Raw genomic sequence first — 24,453 nt, forward strand, 5'->3', positions numbered from 1 at the left:
TGGAGCGATGGCGAGTGGGGATGTGATGTGAATGGGGTGCATGATGTATAGGCTCACGTTTTGTATAATCGATTCTCCCTCCGTCTTAAAACAACACACAGAGATTTTGTTCTCTGTACAGTGAACATGGTGGTACCTCCTATAAACATGGGAAAAGTGTGTAAGGGCCACTCACATGGTCGAGCCCACAAGTGACCCGGCTCAGGCCCCACAATATAAATAGAGACTTAGTATCCCACACATACCTAACAGGTATCTCGTGTATGAGGCGAGCCCGTGTCTCTAATGTAGCATAAGAGGCCACGTATATGTGACACAGCTAAAACGTAATGGATTCGATAACAAGATATAGTATAGCATGTACTAACACACCCTAGCCTCATGAAAACATTACAGGGCTGCTCCATCCTATGTCAAGTAAAAAGAACAGTCGACTGATAAATGTATAAATTATTGAACATAGCATTGAAATGAAATTTTGGATGCTATTTATTTTTTAAAAAAACTAATGTCTTGTTAGTTTTCCGTCCACGGTAGTTTTTTTTGGATTCGATAACATGATATACTTTAATATCTACTCACACACCCAAGTCTTATAAAAACATTAGCAGAGCAACTCCATCCCCGGTCCAAGAAGCAAGAACAATCAAGTGATAAATGTAGAAGTCATTGTATCTGAGGCTAAAATGGAAGTCCTAATGCTATCTAATTTATTTTATAGAGAAACTAATGCAACGCACATAAATATACAAATTCCAAATGATAAGAAAGGTATCCCTCCAACACTGGAGGAGAAGCATTGGTGTCCTCCAACACTGGAGGTGAAAAAAGGTGACCGTGGAATGGGACGTTCCCTATTGTTTATAAAACTTGGGTGAGGATGGTGCCACCTCCCCACCATACTTGCGTATGGTTTTTTTTAATTTTTTTAATGAGCATTGCCATGTGAGCACGTACTACGTTTCCTGCATCATTGAAAAACCAAACCACAATTAAGAAACTCTAATGGATAGGATGTTTCATATTGTAATTAATTCTTTCAGATCCCAAACATGGTGATGGACAAACTCACTCAAAAAAGAAAGAGGCAAGTAGCAAAACAACAAACAAGAAAAAAGAGGAAAGAGAGTATGAGTGCAGCTGCAAGTTTGTGGTCTGGAATCGATATTCTATCACGACGTTGGCAAGATCAGTGCATCGTTGCATCCAAAAAAATTACAATTTGTGCCGGTTCCGGAACTTCCACATTCTCAAAAACTCGCCTCGGAAAGAAAATACTAGAGAATTCTCGTGTTAGTCTAGCTAGCATGAAATTCCTAAACGCTGCCGAGAAGGAAGGAGTATTGATACATTGGTCATGTTGCTCTAGCTGGGACAGAGACGTCACGACCAAAAATGTAGTAGTATTGCTACCAGACTATGTCCGACGTATCCTAGAATCCAACTAGCTTCACACTCAACTCCTCAGTATAATTGACATTTCTTTAAACGTCATAAGCTCTACGAACGCTGTAGCATCTGACTACTTGAAATAAGATCCTTGCTTGATGACCCTCTGATCTACTGGACAAAAATGGCAAATCTACAACAACTGTCAAAGCAGCTTGTGTCCTCATGCTTATCAGAAATTTTGGCCTACAACTTACTCCATAATCCAATTATCAAGATGTATAAGACTGTTGCAGAGCAACCCCACAAAAAAACCACTTTGTGTGTGCTGACACCAGACGCTGTTACGTCAATCATATCAAGCCACTCAGAAACGAAGCCTTTTACATTGATGGAGGAAGCAGAAGCACAATGTGAGATGAGCATTCTTGAAAACACGTACACCACCTCAAGAAGAAGGGCCTATACCAGAACAGACTCTCATGACTTTGGCTCGGAAAAGCTCCGTGAGGGCTCAGGCCTCATTGAGTGTACGACAATCTTCAGGTATAATGGGATGCCTGCTAGCCACTCAGAGGCCAAAGACGTGACAATAAAAAAAGATGTGCTCCCTTTTTTATTCCCGTTCGAACGCGAAAACTATGAAGGAGACACCCGATTCAGTGACTACATTAGGATGAGGATCAGCATGCTATTCTCCATATACCGTGTACAAGCCATACCTACTCATCATGTACCAACTTTTCAGATACTTGAGTATGTACGGTGATGTAAAATTGTATAACTCTATTTCATATAAATTTTGTCCTCACTTGTAGATCATATGATGCATTTTTTAATATCGGCTCTTGTGATACAGGTTTTTAAGAAAACGACTACAACATGGCGGCCAACAAGGTCTGTACATTCTAAAATCTATGTTCCTTGAAGATAAACAATATGTTCAAATGAATCGTTAACTCTTCTCACAACATACTTATTCTTTGTCCTAACTTGCAACTGTTTGATCTGTTCAAAAGTAACACAACAAGCACTTCATCTGCAACAAACAATGATGGCTCATCAAACTATCCTACCTCTGGCCAGATGAGTATGGCAAATTTAGCAAGGGAGCATCCACAGTCATACATAAAACCACGACCACACTACTCGCACGTCCGCAGCTACATCAACTCAATGAAGCAGATATTGAAGCAAAATAGTGACAAACATCTCAGGTTCGCAACCGGACTGTAGAAAGAAATACTCAACAAACTCGAGTTGCAACGGGAAGACTTCTTGATGGAGAGGCTCTGCAATCGCTACATACGAAGACAAAGGGTATTTCATTGTTTTCCATTGAGATGCTGCACTTTGGCTTCAACATAGAGCTCGACAAACTCCTCAACCTTGACAAGAAAAACGACGACATGATATTAAACAAAATTAGGGTCGAGATGGAACTCAAAGAAAATGAACCAATATTGACAGAGGAGCATTTCACTTGGCACTTTGACCAAGACTTATTCAACAAACACTTCGGAGAAACAACAGACCTTTTCAGAAAAAGGGAGAAAACAACAGGTAAATATTGCATCCACTCCTTAAGTATAAGAACTATTTACAGCTAGCTGCATTTCTAAATCACAACACAAATAACACGCAGTGCAGGGATACATAGCAGATATAAAGATCGAAATGGAGGACAATACTCGAGCAACTCAGACACAGGAGGAGACATTGTCGGGCTGCCAGCATCAAAGAGGCAGCGACAGACGAGGAAATCAACTACATAGTCTGCTCGATAACCTGCACAAAAAATGGAAGAAGATACATAGGCGTGACAATGAACTACGATGCGAGGAGAAAAGCACACACGAGAAAACCACCCAAAAAAATGAGGAAAGACGTTACAGCATACCAGCCGTTCACTGATAATTTTAGGTTCGATGTTTTTCATACGACAAATAGCAAAAGTGTAGCTCTAGCATTAGAAAAAAAGGAGATCATAGCTCAGCAAGCAACTTCAATAGAGGGATATAATAATTTGATAGGCCATCCTCCTAATTGTCAAAGTACTATTTTCTGAAGTATCACAAAAGAATATAGTAGGTAATGTATATCCTCTTTTGAGTTATTTCCTTACTGTGCAAGAATTCATTTTGGAAGTTTTGAGGATCTGTCTGTGCTTTGTTTTCACATCTCTCTCTCTCTCTCTCTCTCTCTCTCTCTCTCTCTCAATCGATTGTATTTATAGTCAATAAAATGTTATTTTGAATGTCCGCTTCTAATTGTTGAGGTACATAATGTCTTTGCTCTCTCTCTCTCTCTCTCTCTCTCTCTCTCTCTCTCTCTCTCTCTCTCTCTCTCTCTCTCTCTCTCATTGTATGAAAAAAATCAATCACTGTCAATACCAAGTTATTCTCATTCTCAGCTTGTAGATTTTTATGTGCTCAATTATCTCAAAAAGTCACACTAGTTTACTTCTTTTAGAGAAGTTTCTTACTCTTAAAAAGAGCAGACTACATAATTCAATACCTATAGAATTATTATAAATCGAACTAATTTTACAGATCCAAATATTTGGCTAAAACCTTCAAAGTATCCTATTAACTTTACAATGCAAGAACGGTGGATAATTTTTTTTGCAAATAGACATGGGAATAACCCTACTCTCTGTTACATTCCTTGGCAGGTAAAAAAATACAAAAGAAAAGCAGCTTCTAAAGCCACACTCATTGCCATGATGACATTCATCCATATTAAATATATCATCATCATAAAACCTCGTCGAATATAAGGCTTGCTTAAGCTAACGTGGAAGCATAATAATTTATATGATGCTTTGGAACAAATCCAAAGATTCGTAAAGACCATCATTGGAAGATCTCATTGCTAGCTAGAACATCAACCGGATCTAGCGATGTCCATGATGGCTATGTAATCTCAAAGAGATGGATTTGGGAGCCTGATCTAGCTGGTAGCCCAAAAATGATGGATCTGTGAGCAGATGTACACGCAGAGGATACAAAAATGGCTTTGAAAATGGATCAGTGAGCAACCTTTGGGGGTCGGAGGGTTTCAAGCCCAGGTCAGTGTTGTCATTAACTGGTGGGAACATGTCATAGGCATGCAGTTACGCCTGCAATCTATATGTGGAGATTGCATGGAGTTAGCATGGTAAGGTAGTCTTATATATGTAAAGCTTTTCAACAAATATAATACAAGGGTGGTGTTGTATTGTGTCGAGCCTCTTCTCTCTCTCTCTCTCTCTCTCTCTCTCTCTCTCTCTCGTTTCCTTCTCTGCACGCCATCTATTCACGCCATGGTGACCCACCGGTTCCATCCTCCCTACGCTTTTTCCCAAGCATCTGGTATCAGAGCCTCCTCAAGGGCCTGTGCTCAAAGAGCTTTGCGATAACCGCCACCTGCAAAGGGAAAAAGAAGGTCATCGACCTGGGTGGATTTGGTGTTAACTACCATCAGCAGGTTCGCCATGGTTTGAAGCACAACTTTTGACACTGGACGACCTTCCAGTTTGGCCTCTACTGGCTACGCTGAAGCATATCGACAACAACGCTGTTTACAGATACAGAATTTGACATCGTTCATTTTTTTTTCCTCTCAATTAAACATTTTAGGTTTTTGGTCTTTTTCTTCAATCAAGAATGCCTTCACACGTCTTATTATCGGTAGCAATTGCAGCCGACATATAGTGTAAGCAGGCCAAGGCTAAACAACAAGCATTTCAAAACACTCTCTCCTTAGTTGCAAATCAGTGAGCCACCTAGGATGCTTTTCAAAATGGCCTTGTCAACAACGATGGTTGTATCCTTCAAGGATCTTGACGAGCTAAACATGATAATAAAGGTTCCTGTGAATATATGGACGAACGTAGCAGATAAAGAGCTATCTGGTACTGGAGAACCAGCTTGATGGAAATTGATCAAATGCTATATGCTGATTTGAAAAGAAAGCTAGTGGTGGAGACTCTTTCAACTGTTATGCTTCAAGCACTCAGTACACCAATGACACAACATACAAATAGTATTTTCCCCTGTTAAATGTCATAGGTTTATTTTTAATTTGGTATGTTGTCAATATCATTGTCAAAAGCCTTGTTTTAGCTTAAGTTATTGTCATGCCAAAATTTTGTACGGATTATAGACACTGCCACACATAAGTGGTAAGACCTCCCATTTCTGTTTGGTTGAGTTCTTGTTGTCTCACTTTGATAGTTGTTTGAGGGAAGTGCACACACCACCTATGTTAATGTCGGGGCCCGGGGGGGGGAGGGGGGCTCTCATCCCCTTGGAGAAGGAGACCTTGCAGCGACATGAGCTCTGCTTGAGCTGCAATGGGCAAGAAGAAAGAGCCCTGTGTGGCCGCACCCTAGATTCTAGAGAGGAAATGAGCTCTAAATCATAAGTGCCTCGTAGCCCTAGCTCACCCTCAAAGAGAAATCCCACACCCAATAAAAATGCAACACATGATGCCCTCATGAGATGGCTCTTATTTTGCCACCAGTCATGAACATAAACATCAAACGATTTTATTTTCTTCAATTTCTTCAATTTTACAAAAAAAATCCATTCCTTTTTCATTAGTAAAAGGGGAAGGCATCACTAAGGCCTCACCCCTTTGGGATAGGCCAAAAAACTTATTCTTGTTCTTTTGCAATACTCACATAGAGTGAGTACATTAAACCCAAAAAGAATTACAACATAACCACGCTCAAACAGAGCCATGGATTCATTACAATGATAATGTTCAACTAAAAAGAAAGCCACCCTGACTACAGTGAAATAGTGTAGGGAGCCACCCTTACAATGATAACCATAAAATAGATAAAGCTCAGAGAAACAAAGAAACTGACCTACAAGGGGGAGCCATTATGTCAGGGGAATTGCCATTCCACCCTCACATGCCCACTCAATAGTCAAAAGACAAACATCAACGTCCAAAACCAACACCAATTGAAAGATCATCCTACAAACCATACAAATTTCCAACTAAAGATAGCATAATCCACACTTTCCAAGGCATTGAAACCTGCAAGAGAAACAAACCCCAGCATCACCCAAAACGTGCCATGATGAGGGTCACATCTACCACATGTGGGCCCACGTTGTGATCTCGAGCACGAGTGTAGAACCATCCATAGAGCCACAAAGAGAAACGTGCCATTTGAGGCATCGCCACAATCCTTCGCTATCTCTCCACCCAGTTTCCTCTGCAAGGAGAGAGGGGAGGGGTGAACCTCTCCCTTCTCTAGAAAAAGGAGGGCCAGGTACTGTCGCAACTGGAAGAGGGGGGAGGGATAACGGTGCCCCCACTCAGGATAGATCCCCACCCCCATGGCCATGCTGGTTGTCTCATAAAAACTAATATCTAATACTCCCAAATGATTTCCTCATGTTAAACTGATCATTTAATATAGGGAAGTACCAGGGGAGTAAAAGCTAGAATATTGGTAAGGTTGCCAGACCTGTCTCTGTTTGGGATCCAAAGGAGGGAAAATAGGGATCCAAAGGGGGACAGTCTGCAAAAGAGCAATGTGCTTCAATGGGGCTTAAAATACCTAAGGTTCAACCCCATTAAGACTTCCATAGGCTAAAGTTCCTAATTTTTATTGTATTGTCCAAAGGCCAAAGTAGGGGAAATATTGGATGGTCATGGGAAGACTAAAAAGTCTTTCCACTACTTTGTCCAAAGGCCTAAGTAGGGGAAATATTGGATGGTCATGGGAAGACTAAAAAGTCTTTCCACGTCCCTAGGAAGTAGGGGGCTAGCCCTTATTGTAGGGGATGAGAGAGAAACACACACACACACACACACACACACACACACACACACACACACACACACTCCAAAGCTCCCCCTTTACACAAAGGGAATATTGTACACATGTTAGGCTCCTAGCCTAGTTGCTCTCAATCTCCCCTCAAATCCTATTAGATGGCCATAAAGGTGCTTCCTACGACTCATTCGACACAATAAAATAGTAGTGTCAGTGAACATATCAGACAAGAGGATGAGGAGGAGATGGCATTTTTGAGTTGCAAGGTGTCTGTAAGCAACGTAGAGCTCTTGTTGGAATGAATTTATGGAGAGAAGCAATGTAGGTTGATTTGTTCAAGGCCACAATGGTCCAGAACATAGTCTACCTTGTGGAGATGAAAAACCAAGATTACTCAACAACATGCTCACAATGAAAAAAGGAAATGCATAAACACAATAAATCATGGATATGTGTAAAGCATACATCTTTTTGCATGTTGCATTTAAAGAGAAATTGCACAAGCATGTTGACGTCGATCTCATTCTCCAAGTCCTCTTGCACTTGGTCTTAGTGTGACATTACCTTGAATGCTAACAATTGTCACTAGTTGATTTTCACACATTACTTCAAGCATCCTCATGGAAATATTGACCGTCAGATAAATCTTGGTCCACAATTATCAAGCAAGCATTCATTCGATGCCACCCCATGTAGTGGAAGGAAGCTATGAAGTTTTTAGAGGCTATCATTTACTTGCACACATAGACTTTTTATTCCACTTGCACAATATTCCATCAAAATCATGGATATTTCAAACAACATTGAGAAAATCCAAGCATTTATTCAACTTGCAATGAACATGGTCTCTGTCTTCCTGACCTCTTTGTCGTGAAAGTAATCTATAAAAAAACATGCATTGGCATGTAGCTAAAGACACACAATTGTTTGCTTGCAATGTTTGATTCACTTCCAACTTTTTCAATGAAGCTTCAGTCTGAAACACTCAGAGATTTCATAAGTCGAGACTGACCACTCTAAACTATCTTTAGGAGAGGGAGTGAAAAATGTCGTAGTGTGTCAAAGCCATAGATAGAGCGTGGGGCATTGTAGAAGTGATTATGCAAGAAGACCTCTCTTTATGGAGCCTTTATGCGAGCTCTCTTCTAGCAGTAGTTGCATAAAGAAGTTAGTTCATCGATGTACGAAGGACATCGAAGTCACCCATTATGCATTCCATTGGCTATCATCTTTCTTGTCGGAAAGGTAAATATTTGCAAAAGGAAAGGTGTAAGAGAGAATGACCACTGTAAACAATTTAACAAAAAGAACTTCTATCAAGTTTAAAAAACACAGATTTGGGTTGATTAGCAAGTAACCCAAACGATGTCGCTCACAATCGTAGCTTAGAGTACACACATGCATGCTCAATGAACACCTCCTTCAATGTCTTTTTCCTTTAGAACATGCGAAAGCCTTTTATAATGTCCTTTGTAGCCATTGACGAATTCATTACCCATTCGTTTTCTCCTCTTTATCTGTAAAAGAACCCAGCTACCAATGGTGAGAGTGGTGGATAGCTATCTACCATGGTCCTGATTGAAGCTATTGAGCAATTCTACTGACTTGATAGATGGGGACGGATGACAAAGTCATCTGCTCCCGAATTCTGTTTTCTTTGCGTACTTAATGGCACAAGCATACCAGAGAGGGTAAAACTATAGTGTAGTTGAGAGAGCAGCGTGAGAATATAACCGACTGTGAGGAAAATGGTCCTACTTCAATCCTGATAGAAGGAAGATTCACGTAAATTGCGATGTATTTCCAATTTCACATTTTTAAGCAATCAAACCCTAGTTTATATAAGCGTAAAATGTGGAGATAAATCGGAGTGACCATTATGATACCTCAACCTCGATTAGTTGGATGGCATTCTCTCTCTAACACCAAAAGACAAAATTTGAGTCCAAATTTTTCTCACTGTATGTGGTATACTAGATAAAGTAAGGATTGCAAATGAGCAAGCTAAAAGTATGACAAAGTGTTTAGGACATCCTTTACATGATAGCAAATTACATACATCTAATTTTTATCGTACTCGTTTGGATTCTCAACATTCCTGTTATGCATTAGATTGCTTTGCTTTGGCTATAGTTCAACCATGTGTGGTGAGAAGAAGCTTGTTTAAATTGACGGTGCACAAAATTTTGAAAATTGGTTGGCTATGAGACAAAGTGAATATGATGTTATTAGGAAGAATGACACATGATTGTTTATGATTTGCCTCCTAACAAAAGGACCTTGTTAATATCGCGGTTTACAATTTAAAATGTGGGCTTTTAAGCTACAAGGTAAGGTAGATGAGAGTGTTCATCGATGTAAGGCTATATACTTGTGGCCAAAGGTTGTACTCAAGAGTAATGTACTAACTTACTGCCTTATTATGTAGAACATTATAAGGCTATAATTGTTGCAAAAGACTTAGATTTTATTAGACTTTTACTCCCATGTATGGATGACTACCTTCAGTAACATTTGTACATTGCCAGCCCAATACTTCAATTGAAGATAAAGACTACATCTGATACAATCTCATGGTTTTGTTTAAAAAAAAACAGAGAAACAAAGTGTGGAAGTTGAAGAAGGATTTGTTTGGTTTAAAGCAAGCTCCTCTTCTTGCTTGTATGAAAAAACACTTGCTTATTCCATTGCACAAGGTTCATATAGTCCAACTGAGAGCACTTTTGTATCAGTTCATAAACAATGAATCGAGTTCTTCAATCGAAAAGATAAATATCTTGCTAGCCTATCCCCTAGTAGCCAAGAAGAGTCTTCAAAGGCCATATGATGAAGACCAAGACTTGCAATACAAAAACTCAAAATTCATTAATGCTGAGAAATCCTTAAGTTGTAATTATAAGCCTTTGATCTTCTTGGAGTTCCACATGTGAATCTTGCAGGAGCTATGATTTTTATATTCAACCCAGTGCCTGCACTGCAACACCAATGGTTCTTACCAGACAAGCTAAATGCACGACTAATAAAAAACAAAACTAATTGGACATAATACTAGAACTGGCAAGGGTATACTTCGGGATGCCTAATAAAGGATGCACACTGACAATCACATCACCAACAAAATAAGTCCATAAAAAGAACTTCGAATCCTATTCAATTGCCTTGTTTATGCAATTTGACACAAAATTCACAAAGCTAAGTTGTTCCACTAGAAATTTCTTCACAATGTGACAAAAATTGGCAGAAAAACTGTAACAAGATTAAGCAAGGGGACGTACCATAAGATTAACCCACCCCAGGATGAGAGTGATCCCAACACGCATACTTGTAGTAACTATAACTTTACAGTGCTTCCCTTTAGTCAGAATACTGTTAGATCCTTTCAGTAGGACAACATACATCAAACCATGCCTCTTTGGATTAGGTTAATCATTGAAGACGAAGATACATGCCATTAAGCGTTATAAACCTTTGATGAAATCAGAAAATAGTAGCCATATTCCGATAGCATGGAATCCACATCAGACATGGAAGCCCTACAACAAAGTAATCAATGCTAACATACATCAAGACATCCTTCCTTGCCTTTTCGGATAGGGCAGATATTGCAGACAAAATGCCATCAAACATTTTGAACCTTTCATGAAGCCAGAGAATAATAACCACATTCAGATAGCTGTCAGACATACGAAAACATCTGACAGTGGAGTACATCGTGTCCAAAATTTATGTAGCGGTAACACATAATAAAAAACACTCTTCCACAGTAGCACGCTTCCGGATAGTATCCCCCCAAAACCAAACAAAAATCCAGCTGCCTACCTCATTCATCAACCTCAGCTCGTATCTCTCTCTGCAAGTCAGCCTTGTACTCCTCAAACGAACCCGGATACCTTCTTACAGCACCATCTTCCACCACCCAAATCTCACTTCTTTCCTCATCTTCACAGACACGGGAAATCAGGCGCGAATCATGACTGACCAACACCACTCCGCCAGAGAACTCATCCAGCGCATCTGCCAAAGCATCAATGCTTTGCATATCCAGATGATTTGTGGGCTCATCCAGCAGTAATATATGAGGTTTAGCCATGGAAATTGCAGTAAAGACAACCCGTGCCTTTTGCCCTCCAGAAAGCTTCACAATGGGGGTAAGATGATTGTGGCTTGGTAGGCCAAACTTTCCCAATTTTGCACGCACCGTTTCCTGCTTGCTTGGTCCCTCTTGGTCTGGGTGAAGCCTGAGCAGATACTGAACGGCAGTTTCATCCATTGTGAGCAAATCGACAAAGTGCTGCGAATACCTGCCAATTCTAAGCTTTTGACTTCTCCTAGATTCTCCTTGTACTGGCTGGAGATCACCTGCCAGTAAGTTCAACAAAGTAGACTTACCTGCACCATTGGGACCAACAATCGCTACGCGCGTACCCATGTCAATACCCACATCGACGCCTTTGAGAGCGAAATCATCCCGCCCAGGATAGGCGAAGTGAACCTCAATAAGCTGCAAAAGAGGAGGGGTAAGTTCTGTGGGCTCAGGAAAATGAAATTCTACAGTATAATCCCTCCATTTTCTGGGAGCTTCAATCATAGGCTCTTCATCATCTACTGCACTGCCCTTGCCTTTCCCTTTGGCACGGGCTTCCTTCCCAGCTTGAAACTTTGCCCTATCCTTCACTTTGTCTTGTTGCGCCTTGCTACCGCTACGTTTAGCAGCCTTCATCTGTTTCTCATAATTATCATACTTCTTATTGTTTTCCTTACGCTTTTGTTCAAAACCTGTTTCAAAAGCATCAAAGTTGCCCCTGTAGAATTGCAGCTTCTCATCATGAAGATGAATGATATCAGTGCAAACGGAGTTGAGGAAATCGCGGTCATGTGACACCACAACTAAGGTCTTCTTCCACCTGAAAAGGTACTCATCTAACCACAAGACAGCTCGCAAATCCAAATGATTTGTAGGTTCATCCAGTAAGAGCAGAGTGGGCTGTACAAAGAGCGCACGTGCCAAAGAAATCCTCATCCTCCAACCACCACTAAACGACTTTGTGGACCTGGTTTGCATAGCTTTAGTGAAGCCTAAACCTGCTAATATTTTTGAGGCTTGAGCTTCTGCTGCATCAGAGCCCAAAACTTGAAGCTTTTCATAGATCTCTGTGAGTTTCTCCGGGGCATCGGGGTCAGCTTCATCATCTTCCAGAGTTAAGTTTTGCAAGCGATTTGCTTCTTCTCTGAGCTGAATAAGCTCTTCATTAGCAGACACAACAGCTTCCAACGCAGACCGATCATCACCTACAACCTCTTGTTCTACAAGAAGAATATCTATATTCTTCGGCACAGGTATCTGCCTCCATGCCAAAAGCTTGAGCAAAGTAGACTTCCCTTTACCATTTGGGCCAACAAGGCCATATCGCTTACCATGTGAGATTTTTAACGAAGCATTTTTCAAAAGTTCCTTACCTCGAGCAGACACAGAGAAGCTCTCAATAGAGATGTCCTTGAGATTGGCATCCACTTCTGCATCACCATCAATCACGGCAGCTCTTGTACCTATTACAACAGAGAATGCACTGCGATCATCTTTCATAGCCTCCTGCTTGGCAAGCTCAGCGACATGTGCAGCAATCATCTCCTTCTTCTCTTTCTTCTTGGCATCCTTATCAGATATTCCAAGCCCTAATCCGGCCTTATCAGAACCTCTGCGTTTTTCATGATCGCTATCAGGGGCGCCCTCCTCTTCCTCTTCATCATCAGAAGGGGGGAGATCGATGCCAGAAGTATAAGCGTTAACCTCCTGCTTGGGTTTGCTGCTTTTGGGTTTGGGCTTGGGGGGCGCATCTTTCTTGGTGTCGAGGTTTGCAAGGAATGCGGTCACAGAGAGGCGCTCCTTCTTGGCTCCCTGCTGTTGTTTGCCATCCTTGGAAGCCTGCGGAGGCGCTGCTTCTTTGTTCTTCCCCATCGCAGATAGTATGCTATTGCGATTGTCCCGCTTTTGTCTCTATGTCTAATACAAGCCGTGCTCTTGAAGTTTATTTTGACCGGTTAGAGCAGTGTTATGTATTTTAACCGGCTAAATCCCGGTTAGATTTTGAGCTTGCCTTGAAGAAAACTTTACACAAGTTTTAGTGCAAATACCGGCAAAAGCTTCGAATTTTGACCTAAAAACGGTAGAATTTCAAGTTTGCCCTTATTTTCTTCGGTTAGGAAAAATGTATTTTTCTAGCCCTAGGTTAGAGCATCTACACACGGCTTTTCTTGTTTTACAAGATTGCGCCCACTCAAAACCCTCGCTATTTAAAGGGAGTGAAGGATGCATTAATTTTGTAAAGTAAAGAAGCCCACAATAGGAAACTAACAATCTTTGTCTACTTATAGCGTACGTGAGAATGCAATATCCAAAAGTTTTTGTGAGTTTACAAACTCACCGTGTGTAAGCCTTGTTAATACCATCAGTGCTTACATTTTACCCCATTTTCAGGTAATTTAACACTAAATTTCAATTACACACAAAAAAATTTAGAAATTTTACGAACAAGGGTGCGTGTCAAAAATCAACCATAATTGCCACGTAAATACCCATAAGAGGATGTAACACTAGGTGAGTGTGGTGGTACCAAGTACAATGATGGGATGATGTGGGTCTTCGTTGCATTATGTTGACATTTTTAAGAAATTTATGAATGATGTGCAACCATCTCGAGGTTAAGGAGCTTAACCTTCAACCTGCCTACTACAACATCTAATCACACACAATATTTAACCTAATATTCTCACAAATTTCACATCAAGTTCACAAGCACATCACTCTTGCTATATATACATTGCACATAGCTATGTGACACAATAATGCATGCAAAGTTTACAACTAGTTCATAGTCATGCTAGCTTAGTCAACCAACCCCCTTTGTGGGATCTAATTTAACATGCATTTTGGCACCATTACTTGACTTTCAACTCATATTGCCAGTTTTGCTTTACAAAAAATGGGCCACTTAGCGCTGGCATTTCGCACTGAGACTCAACAAACGCAACCCCCAATCACTTCCCATTTAAAGTTTGAGAATAGGTCGAGGTGTTTCACTCCCAATGCCTCTACTCATTCGCTTTAACTAATAGAACAATGAAGAGTTCTAGCTATCTTAAGGGAAGTTTCAGAGGGAACCACCCAATGATGGTTGAGTTAGTCCTTCACTCCTATACCCCAAGTCTAATGAACGATTTGCGCATTGGCATTATTAGAGCCTCCACCTACCACTTCACAACCAACTAACTTGCATTTCTTAATCTAAGATTAAACAATGAATACATAATTTAAACCTAGCCTATTTATTGGGACCATTGATTTTGACAAGTCATGTAACTTTTAATGGCCTAATAACTTGTGTGTAGTGAAAATGAGCATGAACATAGTGGGCATTTCATTAGAATAGATTCCTAATGAGAATTACAAGAGTGCTTGGGTGGAGAGAGCAACAAAAAGCATAACACCTAGTTAGATAGCATCGACAATGCTTTCAAAAGAGAGAGAAATTAAGCTAATGACAACAGTTGAGAACCGGATTTGCATGGAGCCGGTCCCCCCCTCCAAAAGGCTTTTTATTATGGTTTCTCCCATCAAGAGAGACATTGTACAATACAATTCTTTGTGTTCCTTCAAGACTAGCTAGTGCAATGAAGATGAAAGCTTCATGCACTAAGCAAAACACTCAGCAAACACAACTTGAATTATCCCCGTTCTCAGACCCAAGACCTCACACACCTTCGAAGATGGTGAGAGCTAGCAGGGTATGAGAGTAGATTGAGAGGAAGAAGGACTATCTTACGAGAAAGATGTACATCTCCTCACATAATCACTCATATTAGCATAGCTTAGCTTAGTAATTAGCTTGGTAGAGGAGATGAGCATGCATTGAAGCTTGGCTCTTGGTTGGATTTGCATCCACATGCCAAGAGTGTGTTGATGTAGGCTTCTATCTCACAAGCTTGGAGTAGGTGATGAGCTCTCCATTAAAGCTTGGGAAGAGATAGTCTTCTCTTTCTTCACACATGAGATTGTGTGAGTGTGTGTGTGATAATGCCTTGAAAAAATCAGTCCCCTCTCTCTCTTGGGCGAGCCTTCTTACTATTTTCTCTTGCTGAGCCCTCATTGGCTCTCCCCAAGTGAAGCCAATGACTATTAAGCAACATAAGTGATAGCCTTCTGACATGTGTCCCCCTTCCCCCTTTTGTGAGAGCTTTAGGTAATTAAATAATTAAACTAAACTCTCATTGGACCCCTTTGCCTCCTGGCCAATAGGAATCAGGCAAGCCATTGGGCTCCTGAATGCTCATTGGACCCCTTGTGAGACTGTCCAATAGTCTTCTAGGAGACTTAATTCTCATTGGTTTCTTTTATTTAATGTTTTTAAATTAATTAAACTAGATGTACTCTAGCTTAATTCTCATTGGTCCACTTCAAGGGTCATCTAATAGAAACTGGGCACACCTTGTGGGCATCTGGCCTAGGGAGCTGACATGTGTCCCTCATTCCCTTTGTGTAAAGGGAGCCTGTGTGTGTGTGTGTGTGTGTGTGGCTTTCTCTCTCATCCCCTAGAAGAAGGGCTCGCCCCCTCCCATGTAGGGATATGTGTTGACTTTGGAGAGCACACAAAGCATCCAATTCCCCCTAAGCTTTAACCCTTTGGACACAACCTTTGAATTTTGGAACCTTAGCATTTTGGAAGTCTTAATGGGCTGAACCTTAGGGTCTTTTTAGCCCATTGTTGCACATGGCTCTTTTGCAGATGGCCCCCCCTTTGGATCCCTATTTTCCCTCCTTTGGATCCCTACTGTGGCCGGTCTGCTCGCTTAACCAATATTCTAGCCTTTTCTCCCTTGGCACTTCCCCATATTAAATGATCAGTTTAATATGAGAAAATCATTTAGGAGAATTATATATTGATTATTATGACATTACCTCTCTCTTGAAATCATAGTCGTCCTCGACTATGGTGTAGAGAAGATAAAGCATATTCATGAGTCCTTTTCTTAGCGGGTAGAGGATCCCTATGTTACCCTACGACATCATTCCACAATGGATGACTAGTCCATTTGGCGCTTGAGAGCCTTAGGCTGCCACAAGCATGTCTGCACATTAGTCCTATCATTCTTCCATAATAGAGTGACAAGCTCTACTTGGTGTTCGGGAGACGTCGTCTCCGCAAACTTGATCTAAGCATGCATACTACTTCATTTTTGTGCACAATAAAGAAAAAGAAAGTCTTATAAGACAAAAACTTTGTTCATTTTTAACATTTTGTACATTTGCTTACTCATTGGGAAGCATTGTAAGCATTGACAAGGTTTAGGTTATCCTTTAATTGTATGCCTTGCATCCATCTAGCATCTTCAAAAGGATAATTCTTAAACTTAATAAGATATCGTCGGATAGTCTTACCGCCTCTTAGCACCTTGTCTTCATGTCGGAGAATGGACTCGGGCTGCAACACCTCCTCTTGGTCCTCGATCTCCGGTGGGTCTTCAATAGTTGGTTCTTGAGGTGGCTCTCCTTTGTAAGGCTTTAATAGGCTCACATGGAAAGCATTGTGTATGAGCCAATGATTGGGCAACTTGAGTTGATAGGCCATCTCATTGATTGGCCTAAGAATCTGAAAGGGACCATAGTACCTTTTTGCTAGTTTAGCATAGTACTTTTGGTGGTCCGTAGGATTCTTGCCCATCGTGTGCCTTAATCGAGACTTGGGAAACTTTAACAAGACCCAATCGTTTTCTTTAAAGGCTTGGGCTCTTCTGTGCTTGTCAGCAGCAGCCTTTTGCCTTTGCTGTGAGATAGAGATAGCATTCTTAATCTTTTGGAAAGATTCTTGTAGGTCTCGGCTATACTCATCTGCAACGAAGATCTTCCCATGTACCTTAAGTAGCAAGGGACTTTTTGATCTTCCCTCAATTACCTTGAAAGGTGCTTTTCCCGTCGAAGTATGTACAATGTTATTGTAAGCATACTCCACTAAGGGTAAGTACTTCTCCCATTGGGATCCTTGATCTTCTTCCGTTACATAGGCTTTTAGTAGATCGAGAATGGTTAGGTTAGCTATTTCACTTTGGCCATCTGTTTGTGGATGATAGGCCGAAGAGAAGTTTAGCCTTGTCCCTAAATTCTCAAAGAGACCCTTCCAGAAATTACTAGTCATTCTAGGATCTCTATCCGACACTATGGACATTGGCAAGCCATGGTACTTTAAAATTTGTGAAATGAAGGGGGTTGCCATTTGATGGGCTTTGATAGTCTTTTTGACAGGTATAAAATGAGCTTGTTTACTGAACCTGTCTACTATCGTCCATATTTCCGTATTCCCATGGATAGACTTAAGCAATCCAAAGATAAAATCCATGGATATGCTCTCCCATGGTGAATTAGGGATTGGCAAGGGTTGAAGCAATCCAAGTTGCTTCCCTCTATCAAATTTTGTCTTTTGGCATACCACACATTTAGAAACATGCTCTTGTATGTTCACTTTCATGGTAGGCCAATAGAAATATGTTTCAATTCCCTTTAAGCTAGATTGAATCCCTCTATGCCCCGCATAAGGTGGAGCATGAGATTCATACATTACTTTCTCACGTAGTGAGTTAGTAACGCATAGTCTATTGCCATAGAGAAGATAACCATCTTGTAAGGTAAATGGTTCTTCTTTCTTCCCTAATGCAAGGGCTAAAATCACATCTCTAAAATTGGGATCAATAGCGTACTCATCTATCATTGAAGATAGATCATTGTGAGTTGCTATGGAAACCACATTCACTCTCGGCTGTCTTGAGAGTGCATCAGCTACTTGATTATGCTTGCCAGCAATGTGAGCAATATGAAAATGAAATTGCGAAAGGAAATTTACCCACCTCATTTGTTTGTCGGAGAGCTTGGTCTGCGTCATGAAGTACTTAAGACTTTGGTGATCCATTCGTAGCATGAAAGGAGTCCCCAATAAATAGTGCTTCAATGAGTCTAAGGCATGTAGAACTGCAAGGAGTTCCTTTTCATATATGCCTAGAGCTTGCTCAACAGGGTCGAGCCTTCGACTCTCATAGCCTATGGCATGCCCTTCTTGGAGTAAAACAGCTCCAAGGCAATCACCACAAGCATCACATTGGACCTCAAATGGTTTTGAGAGATCCGGTAGTGTAAGCACAGGTTGAGAGATAAGCTTTTCTTTAAGCTTTTCGAAAGCATTGTTCTCCTTAGCAGACCATGTATACCTAACGATTTTCTTTGTTAGGTCATGTAATGGTCCCGCAATTTGTGAGAACTTTTCTATGAAGCGTCTATAGTATGCACACATACCTATAAAGCTTCTTAGTTCATGAAGATTCCTTGGTTTAGGCCATCCTTTTATTACCTCTAACTTAAATGGATCCATTTGGATGCCATCTTGAGAGATAATATGACCTAAATACTGAATCTCTTGCAAGAAAAATTCACTTTTCTTTCGATTAACATAAAGTTTATTCTCTCTTAAAACTTGAAATATTACCTGGAGGTGTTGCTTGTGTTCCTCCAATGAATTAGAGTAGATGATAATATCATTAAAGAACACTCCAGTGAAGGTTCGATGAGGCCTGAACAGCTTCTCCATCAAGCGATTGAATGTGGCTGGTGCATTGGTCAAGCCAAAAGGCATGACAATGTATTTGTAAAGACCAAATGTGGTGCGAAATGCGGTCTTTACAATGTCTTGATCAACTATCCTTATTTGATGATAGCCACTTTTTAGGTCAATCCTGCTGAAGTAGGTCAATCCTTGTAGCTTATCAAATAGGTCTTCTACCCGTGGAACGGGAAACCTATTCTTGATAGTGATCCTATTTAGTGCTCTATAGTCGACACACATACGATATGTGCCGTCTTTCTTTTGCACTAATAGAACAGGTGAGAAAAATGGAGATGAGCTTGGCCTAACCATACCCTTCTCAACTAACTCATGCACTTGCCGCATAATCACCTCTTGTTGAGCTTGAGAAACTCTATAAGGAGGTTTGTTAGGCGGTGAACTTCCTGGAAGAAGTTCGATTGCATGGTCATCATTACCTTGTTTAGGAGGTAGCTCACAAGGGATGTCGTCAATAAAAACATCTTGAAACCCCTTGAGAAAATTGGATAACTCTAATTCCTTTTGGTTGCTTTTATTTTCTTTTGCTAAAGCATTAGGTTCATTTTGAGAGTCTTTAACAAAAATCATGTACATGGAAATAGAGCTCTTTATTGACTTGTTGAAAGTTGGTGTATGTACAATGGGAATAGTGTTACCCATTTCCTTAGCATCTATATACATGTCTTTTTCCCTGAACTTAAAGGAGATTCTCCTTTCAGAAAATTTAACATCAGCAGCCAGGCGGTCAAACCATGGTGCCCCTAGGATTACATCCTCATGCTTGAGAGGAGAGATAAAGAAGTCCTCTTTGTCCACATAGCCTTGGACATGAAGCCTCAATTTCCCAATTAAGTGAGTGACTGAAGCTTCTTGCCCCTTGAAGGCACTGTCTGCGGGTAGGACATATCCCATCTCGTAGGATTGTATGCCTAGCTTGGTGGCTAACTCCATAGATATAAAATTGTGAGTAGAACCAGGGTCAAAGAAAATAAAAGCATCATGTTCTCTTACCTTTCCCCAAGCATGGCATAGAGGAGATCCTTTGTGGTGAGTTTGGTGAGTCTCCTCCTCTTGGATTTCAACCAAGGAAGCTCTAGGAGGATCTTGGCGGTTGTTCTTTTGGGGACAAGCGCGGTACGCATACCCTTGTTCGCTGCACTTGAAACACCGGTTATCCTTACGATAACGCTCAAGCTCTTCAGGAGAGAGTTTATTCTTACCTTTGTAAACTCCGTTGTCTTTAGCTTTGTTGGAGTTGCCCTTAGGAGACTTTTGGACATTGTCCTTCCCCTTAGGCTCATTGGAACCCTTGTTTTCCGAGGGCTTATTATTTCTTTTAGCCCCCGTTTGGAAATTGATTCGAGAGGCCACCATAGTGTGGTGTATTACCGCCGATATGGTACGTGGCCTTTGGGAGTTGACATACTCCGCCATTTCTTCGGTTAAGCCCGCACAAAATTGTTGCTTTTGCTCTCCAAAATCCAACTTTTTGAAGACAATGGCTTTGAGTTGTAGGTCCCAAAACTTGTCTACATATTTGTGGATGGATTCATTGGGGGAGAGCTTTAAGCTTCGCCATTCGGTGAGTACTTTGTCTTTTGCATCGGTGGCCAAAAACTGCTTCATAATGGAAGCTCTTAAAGCTTTCCATGTTTGTGGAGCTTTACTGTTGGCTCGTAGGCTAGACCACCATTGTCTGGCGGACTTTTGAAAGTGCATAGCTACATGGCGTAGCTTAGAGGACTCCGTGAAGCCCTCATCTCCAAACGCCGCATCGAATTGTTGGATAAAGGCCAAGACTTTGTCCGTAGCACCAAAGGTGCCTTCATAAGTAAGGAAAGAGATGCTCTTCCCTCCCTCTTTGAATTTCTTCAGCTTGGACGACCTCTTCCATGCGGCATAGGATTTCCTATGGCCTCTTCTTTTTGATGGTTCAAAGGTTGCACCATCACTTTCTTCAGAAGGTGAAGAATTTGAAGAAGGTGGAGAAGAGGGTGACCTCTTTCTCGCCTTTTTCTTGTCTTGATCTTTGTCGTCTTCACTATCACTTTCATAAGAGGAAGAGGATGAAGATGGAGAAGAGGGTGTCCTCTTTCTCGCCTTTTTCTTCTCTTGCTTTTTATCATCCCTCTTTGAATTGTGGTGAGGAGAAGAATACGATGGTCTTCTCCGCTTTGGTGGTGATGGAGAGCGTTTAGCCCGCCATCTTCGTGGAGCCATCTCCACCAAGGTGGCGGGAGACTCGCTTCTTTCTCGTTCCTTCGGTGGAGGCTCTTGAGTTCTCCTTTGGGAAGGAGATGCATCATCAAGAAGTAAATTCTTGAGCCCTTCATATGGATTCTCTTCTTCTTCCCGAATCGGAGAGAGACCTCTTTTGGTAGTCTCACAAGGAGGCTTCCTAGGTGTTCTCTCGTCATGGTGATGAGCTTGGAGAATCTCATGAGCACGGAGCTGCCGTTGCACTTCACTTTGGAGAGATGGATTGCCCATGGCTTGTTGAAGCTTAGAAACAAGATAGTTAACAAGCATTGAAGCATCATTAGTAGCTTGCTCATGAGCAAAATCAAAGTTATCAACATTAATTTCACTCTCTTTACTATTGTCAGCCATTCTAACAACTTTTAGGTGTAAACTTTTTTAGGTGTACTTTGGCACTTCAAGCCCTAGTTGCTACTCCTCTTTACCCCTTTAGAAAAAGCACTCAAGCTACTGTACCCGCGGCTCGAATACCACTAATTGCAAGGAATAGAAGAGAGGGTCTTTCGACACCAAAACAGCACCGGCTCCTGTCAAGCTTCTAATAGCTCAATAGAGAAACAACACCGTAGGCAAGCCCCGTAGGACTCCACTATTAAGACCATAGCTCTCGACGGTGATGCCCCGTTAACTGCACAAAGGCAGGCGCACTGCAAGGCTGAAAAATCCCTATTCTACTTACTCACAGGCAATTAATAATACCAACCATTTGTAGCTAGCTTGAGGACCTCCCTTCTTGAGCAAGAAAAGAGAAACCTGGTGCTCTTATACCAATGTAACTTTTAATGGCCTAATAACTTGTGTGTAGCGGAAATGAGCATGAACATAGTGGGCATTTCATTAGAATAGATTCCTAATGAGAATTACAAGAGTGCTTGGGTGGAGAGAGCAACAAAAAGCATAACACCTAGTTAGATAGCATCGACAATACTTTCAAAAGAGAGAGAAATTAAGCTAATGACAACATTTGAGGACCGGATTTGCATGGAGCCGGTCCCCCCCTCCAAAAGGATTTGTATTATGGTTTCTCCCATCAAGAGAGACATTGTACAATACAATTCTTTGTGTTCCTTCAAGACTAGCTAGTGCAATGAAGATGAAAGCTTCATGCACTAAGCAAAACACTTAGTAAACACAACTTGAATTATCCCCGTTCTCAGACCCAAGACCTCACACACCTTCGAAGATGGTGAGAGCTAGCAAGGTATGAGAGTAGATTGAGAGGAAGAAGGAGTATCTTACGAGAAAGATGTATATCTCCTCACATAATCACTCATATTAGCATAGCTTAGCTTAGTAATTAGCTTGGTAGAGGAGATGAGCATGCATTGAAGCTTGGCTCTTGGTTGGATTTGCATCCACATGCCAAGAGTGTGTTGATGTAGGCTTCTATCTCACAAGCTTGGAGTAGGTGATGAGCTCTCCATTAAAGCTTGGGAAGAGATAGTCTTCTCTTTCTTCACACATGAGATTGTGTGAGTGTGTGTGTGATAATGCCTTGAAAAAATCAGCCCCCTCTCTCTCTTGGGCGAGCCTTCTTACTATTTTCTCTTGCTGAGTCCTCATTGGCTCTCCCCAAGTGAAGCCAATGACTATTAAGCAACATAAGTGATAGCCTTCTGACGTGTGTCCCCCTTTCCCCTTTTGTGAGAGCTTTAGGTAATTAAATAATTAAACTAAACTCTCATTGGACCCCTTTGCCTCCTGGCCAATAGGAATCAGGCAAGCCATTGGGCTCCTGAATGCTCATTGGACCCCTTGTGAGACTGCCCAATAGTCTTCTAGGAGACTTAATTCTCATTGGTTTATTTTATTTAATGTTTTTAAATTAATTAAACTAGATTTACTCTAGCTTAATTCTCATTGGTCCACTTCAAGGGTCATCCAATAGAAACTGGGCACACCTTGTGGGCATCTGGCCTAGGGAGCTGACATGTGTCCCTCATTCCCTTTGTGTAAAGGGAGCCTGTGTGTGTGTGTGTGTGTGTGTGTGTGTGTGTGTGTGTGTGTGTGTGTGTGTGTGCTTTCTTTCTCATCCCCTAGAAGAAGGGCTCGCCCCCTCCCATGTAGGGATATGTGTTGACTTTGGAGAGCACACAAAGCATCCAATTCCCCCTAAGCTTTAACCATTTGGACACAACCTTTGAATTTTGGAACCTTAGCATTTTGGAAGTCTTAATGGGCTGAACCTTAGGGTCTTTTTAGCCCATTGTTGCACATGGCTCTTTTGCAGATGGCCCCCCCTTTGGATCCCTATTTTCCCTCCTTTGGATCCCTACTGTGGCCTGTCTGCTCGCTTAACCAATATTCTAGCCTTTTCTCCCCTGGCACTTCCCCACATTAAATGATCAGTTTAATATGAGAAAATCATTTAGGAGAATTAGATATTGATTATTATGACAAGTCACTTTATGTCACTAGTCATAAGGAGTCACATTCTTGAGAGCCATATGAGGCACTCATTTTTCAAAAGGTCATAGAGTTATGTCATCCACCCTTAGGGATGTTAGTATGCATAAATGTCAGCATGTTTACACTTACATGGCTTTAGAATTGAGATATTTCCACACTTTTAGTTCTCTTTTGATGCACATCACTCACATTCACACGTTAAAGATCAGCATGGTTATCACACTAGAACTCACATGGCTTCATATAGAGAGGATATGGATGTATGGTATATAACTATGATGTATTAACATATATTTGTTGTATTATTGAAGCACAATTGATTTATGGGTTAAGCAATCGATAGATAGTACATGGACATATTATTAGCTGAGGACTCCTTAAAGCAATGGTTATTCTTATGCCCAAGTGGACAATTGTTATCATTTTGAGAATTGACTGACATCTACATGCAAGAAGAAAATGCTCACGCTTGCATGGGGGGAGATTGGACCTAGTGCTCTGTGTCTCTGTTGTTCTCTTCTCTCCCCTCTTCTCTCTTCCATTATGCATAGCACCGGAGGTGCGCATGCACGTGTTGCCTTGCTCTCTTATCATGACAATTACTGCGTGCATGGATTCAAGCGTGTTGTGTAGATTATTATTGTTATGCATGTGCTATTTCCCTCTCATAGCATGAGGTTGCACCTTTGCACTCATATAAGTTTTGATATGTCTATTTTGATATTTGTAATACCACTAAGTTTTAATAATGAAGCCATTTGTTAGCATTGTACCTTCTTTCTTTTCTTTTTTTAATTGATTCTGTTCTAGATATAAGAAGTCAGGTATGATATGTGATTCTTATAATTTGTCCAAAGTGTAAAACTATTGTATCATTTCATCTTAAGAGTAGATCCTTGCACCATTTTTTAAAACACCCACTTATATTCTTTTTTTTTTTTGGCAAATTATGGATTTTAATAGCTAGTTTCTTCT

General features: G+C 41.0%; 2 protein-coding genes across 2 annotated transcripts; one reads left to right on the forward strand and one right to left on the reverse strand.

The window, feature by feature from the left end:
* The first annotated feature begins 1,573 nt into the window (after window positions 1-1,573).
* On the forward strand, window positions 1,574-3,164 carry LOC147431384 (uncharacterized). Its single transcript, XM_086493667.1, is given in 5 exon segments — window positions 1,574-1,935; window positions 2,249-2,286; window positions 2,381-2,650; window positions 2,653-2,952; window positions 3,040-3,164. Coding segments are annotated over 5 exon segments (1,095 nt in total).
* Window positions 3,165-10,782: 7,618 nt separating this feature from the next.
* On the reverse strand, window positions 10,783-13,163 carry ABCF4 (general control non-repressible 4). Its single transcript, XM_086494001.1, has one exon. The coding sequence runs from the start codon at window positions 13,122-13,124 to the stop codon at window positions 10,989-10,991; it is 2,136 nt and encodes a 711-aa protein (XP_086350127.1). The 5' UTR covers window positions 13,125-13,163; the 3' UTR covers window positions 10,783-10,988.
* Window positions 13,164-24,453: the final 11,290 nt, after the last annotated feature.

Source organism: Adiantum capillus-veneris, chromosome 21, assembly GCF_014529385.1.
Source record: "Adiantum capillus-veneris isolate H3 chromosome 21, ASM1452938v2, whole genome shotgun sequence".
NCBI classification, from domain to species: Eukaryota; Viridiplantae; Streptophyta; class Polypodiopsida; order Polypodiales; family Pteridaceae; genus Adiantum; species Adiantum capillus-veneris.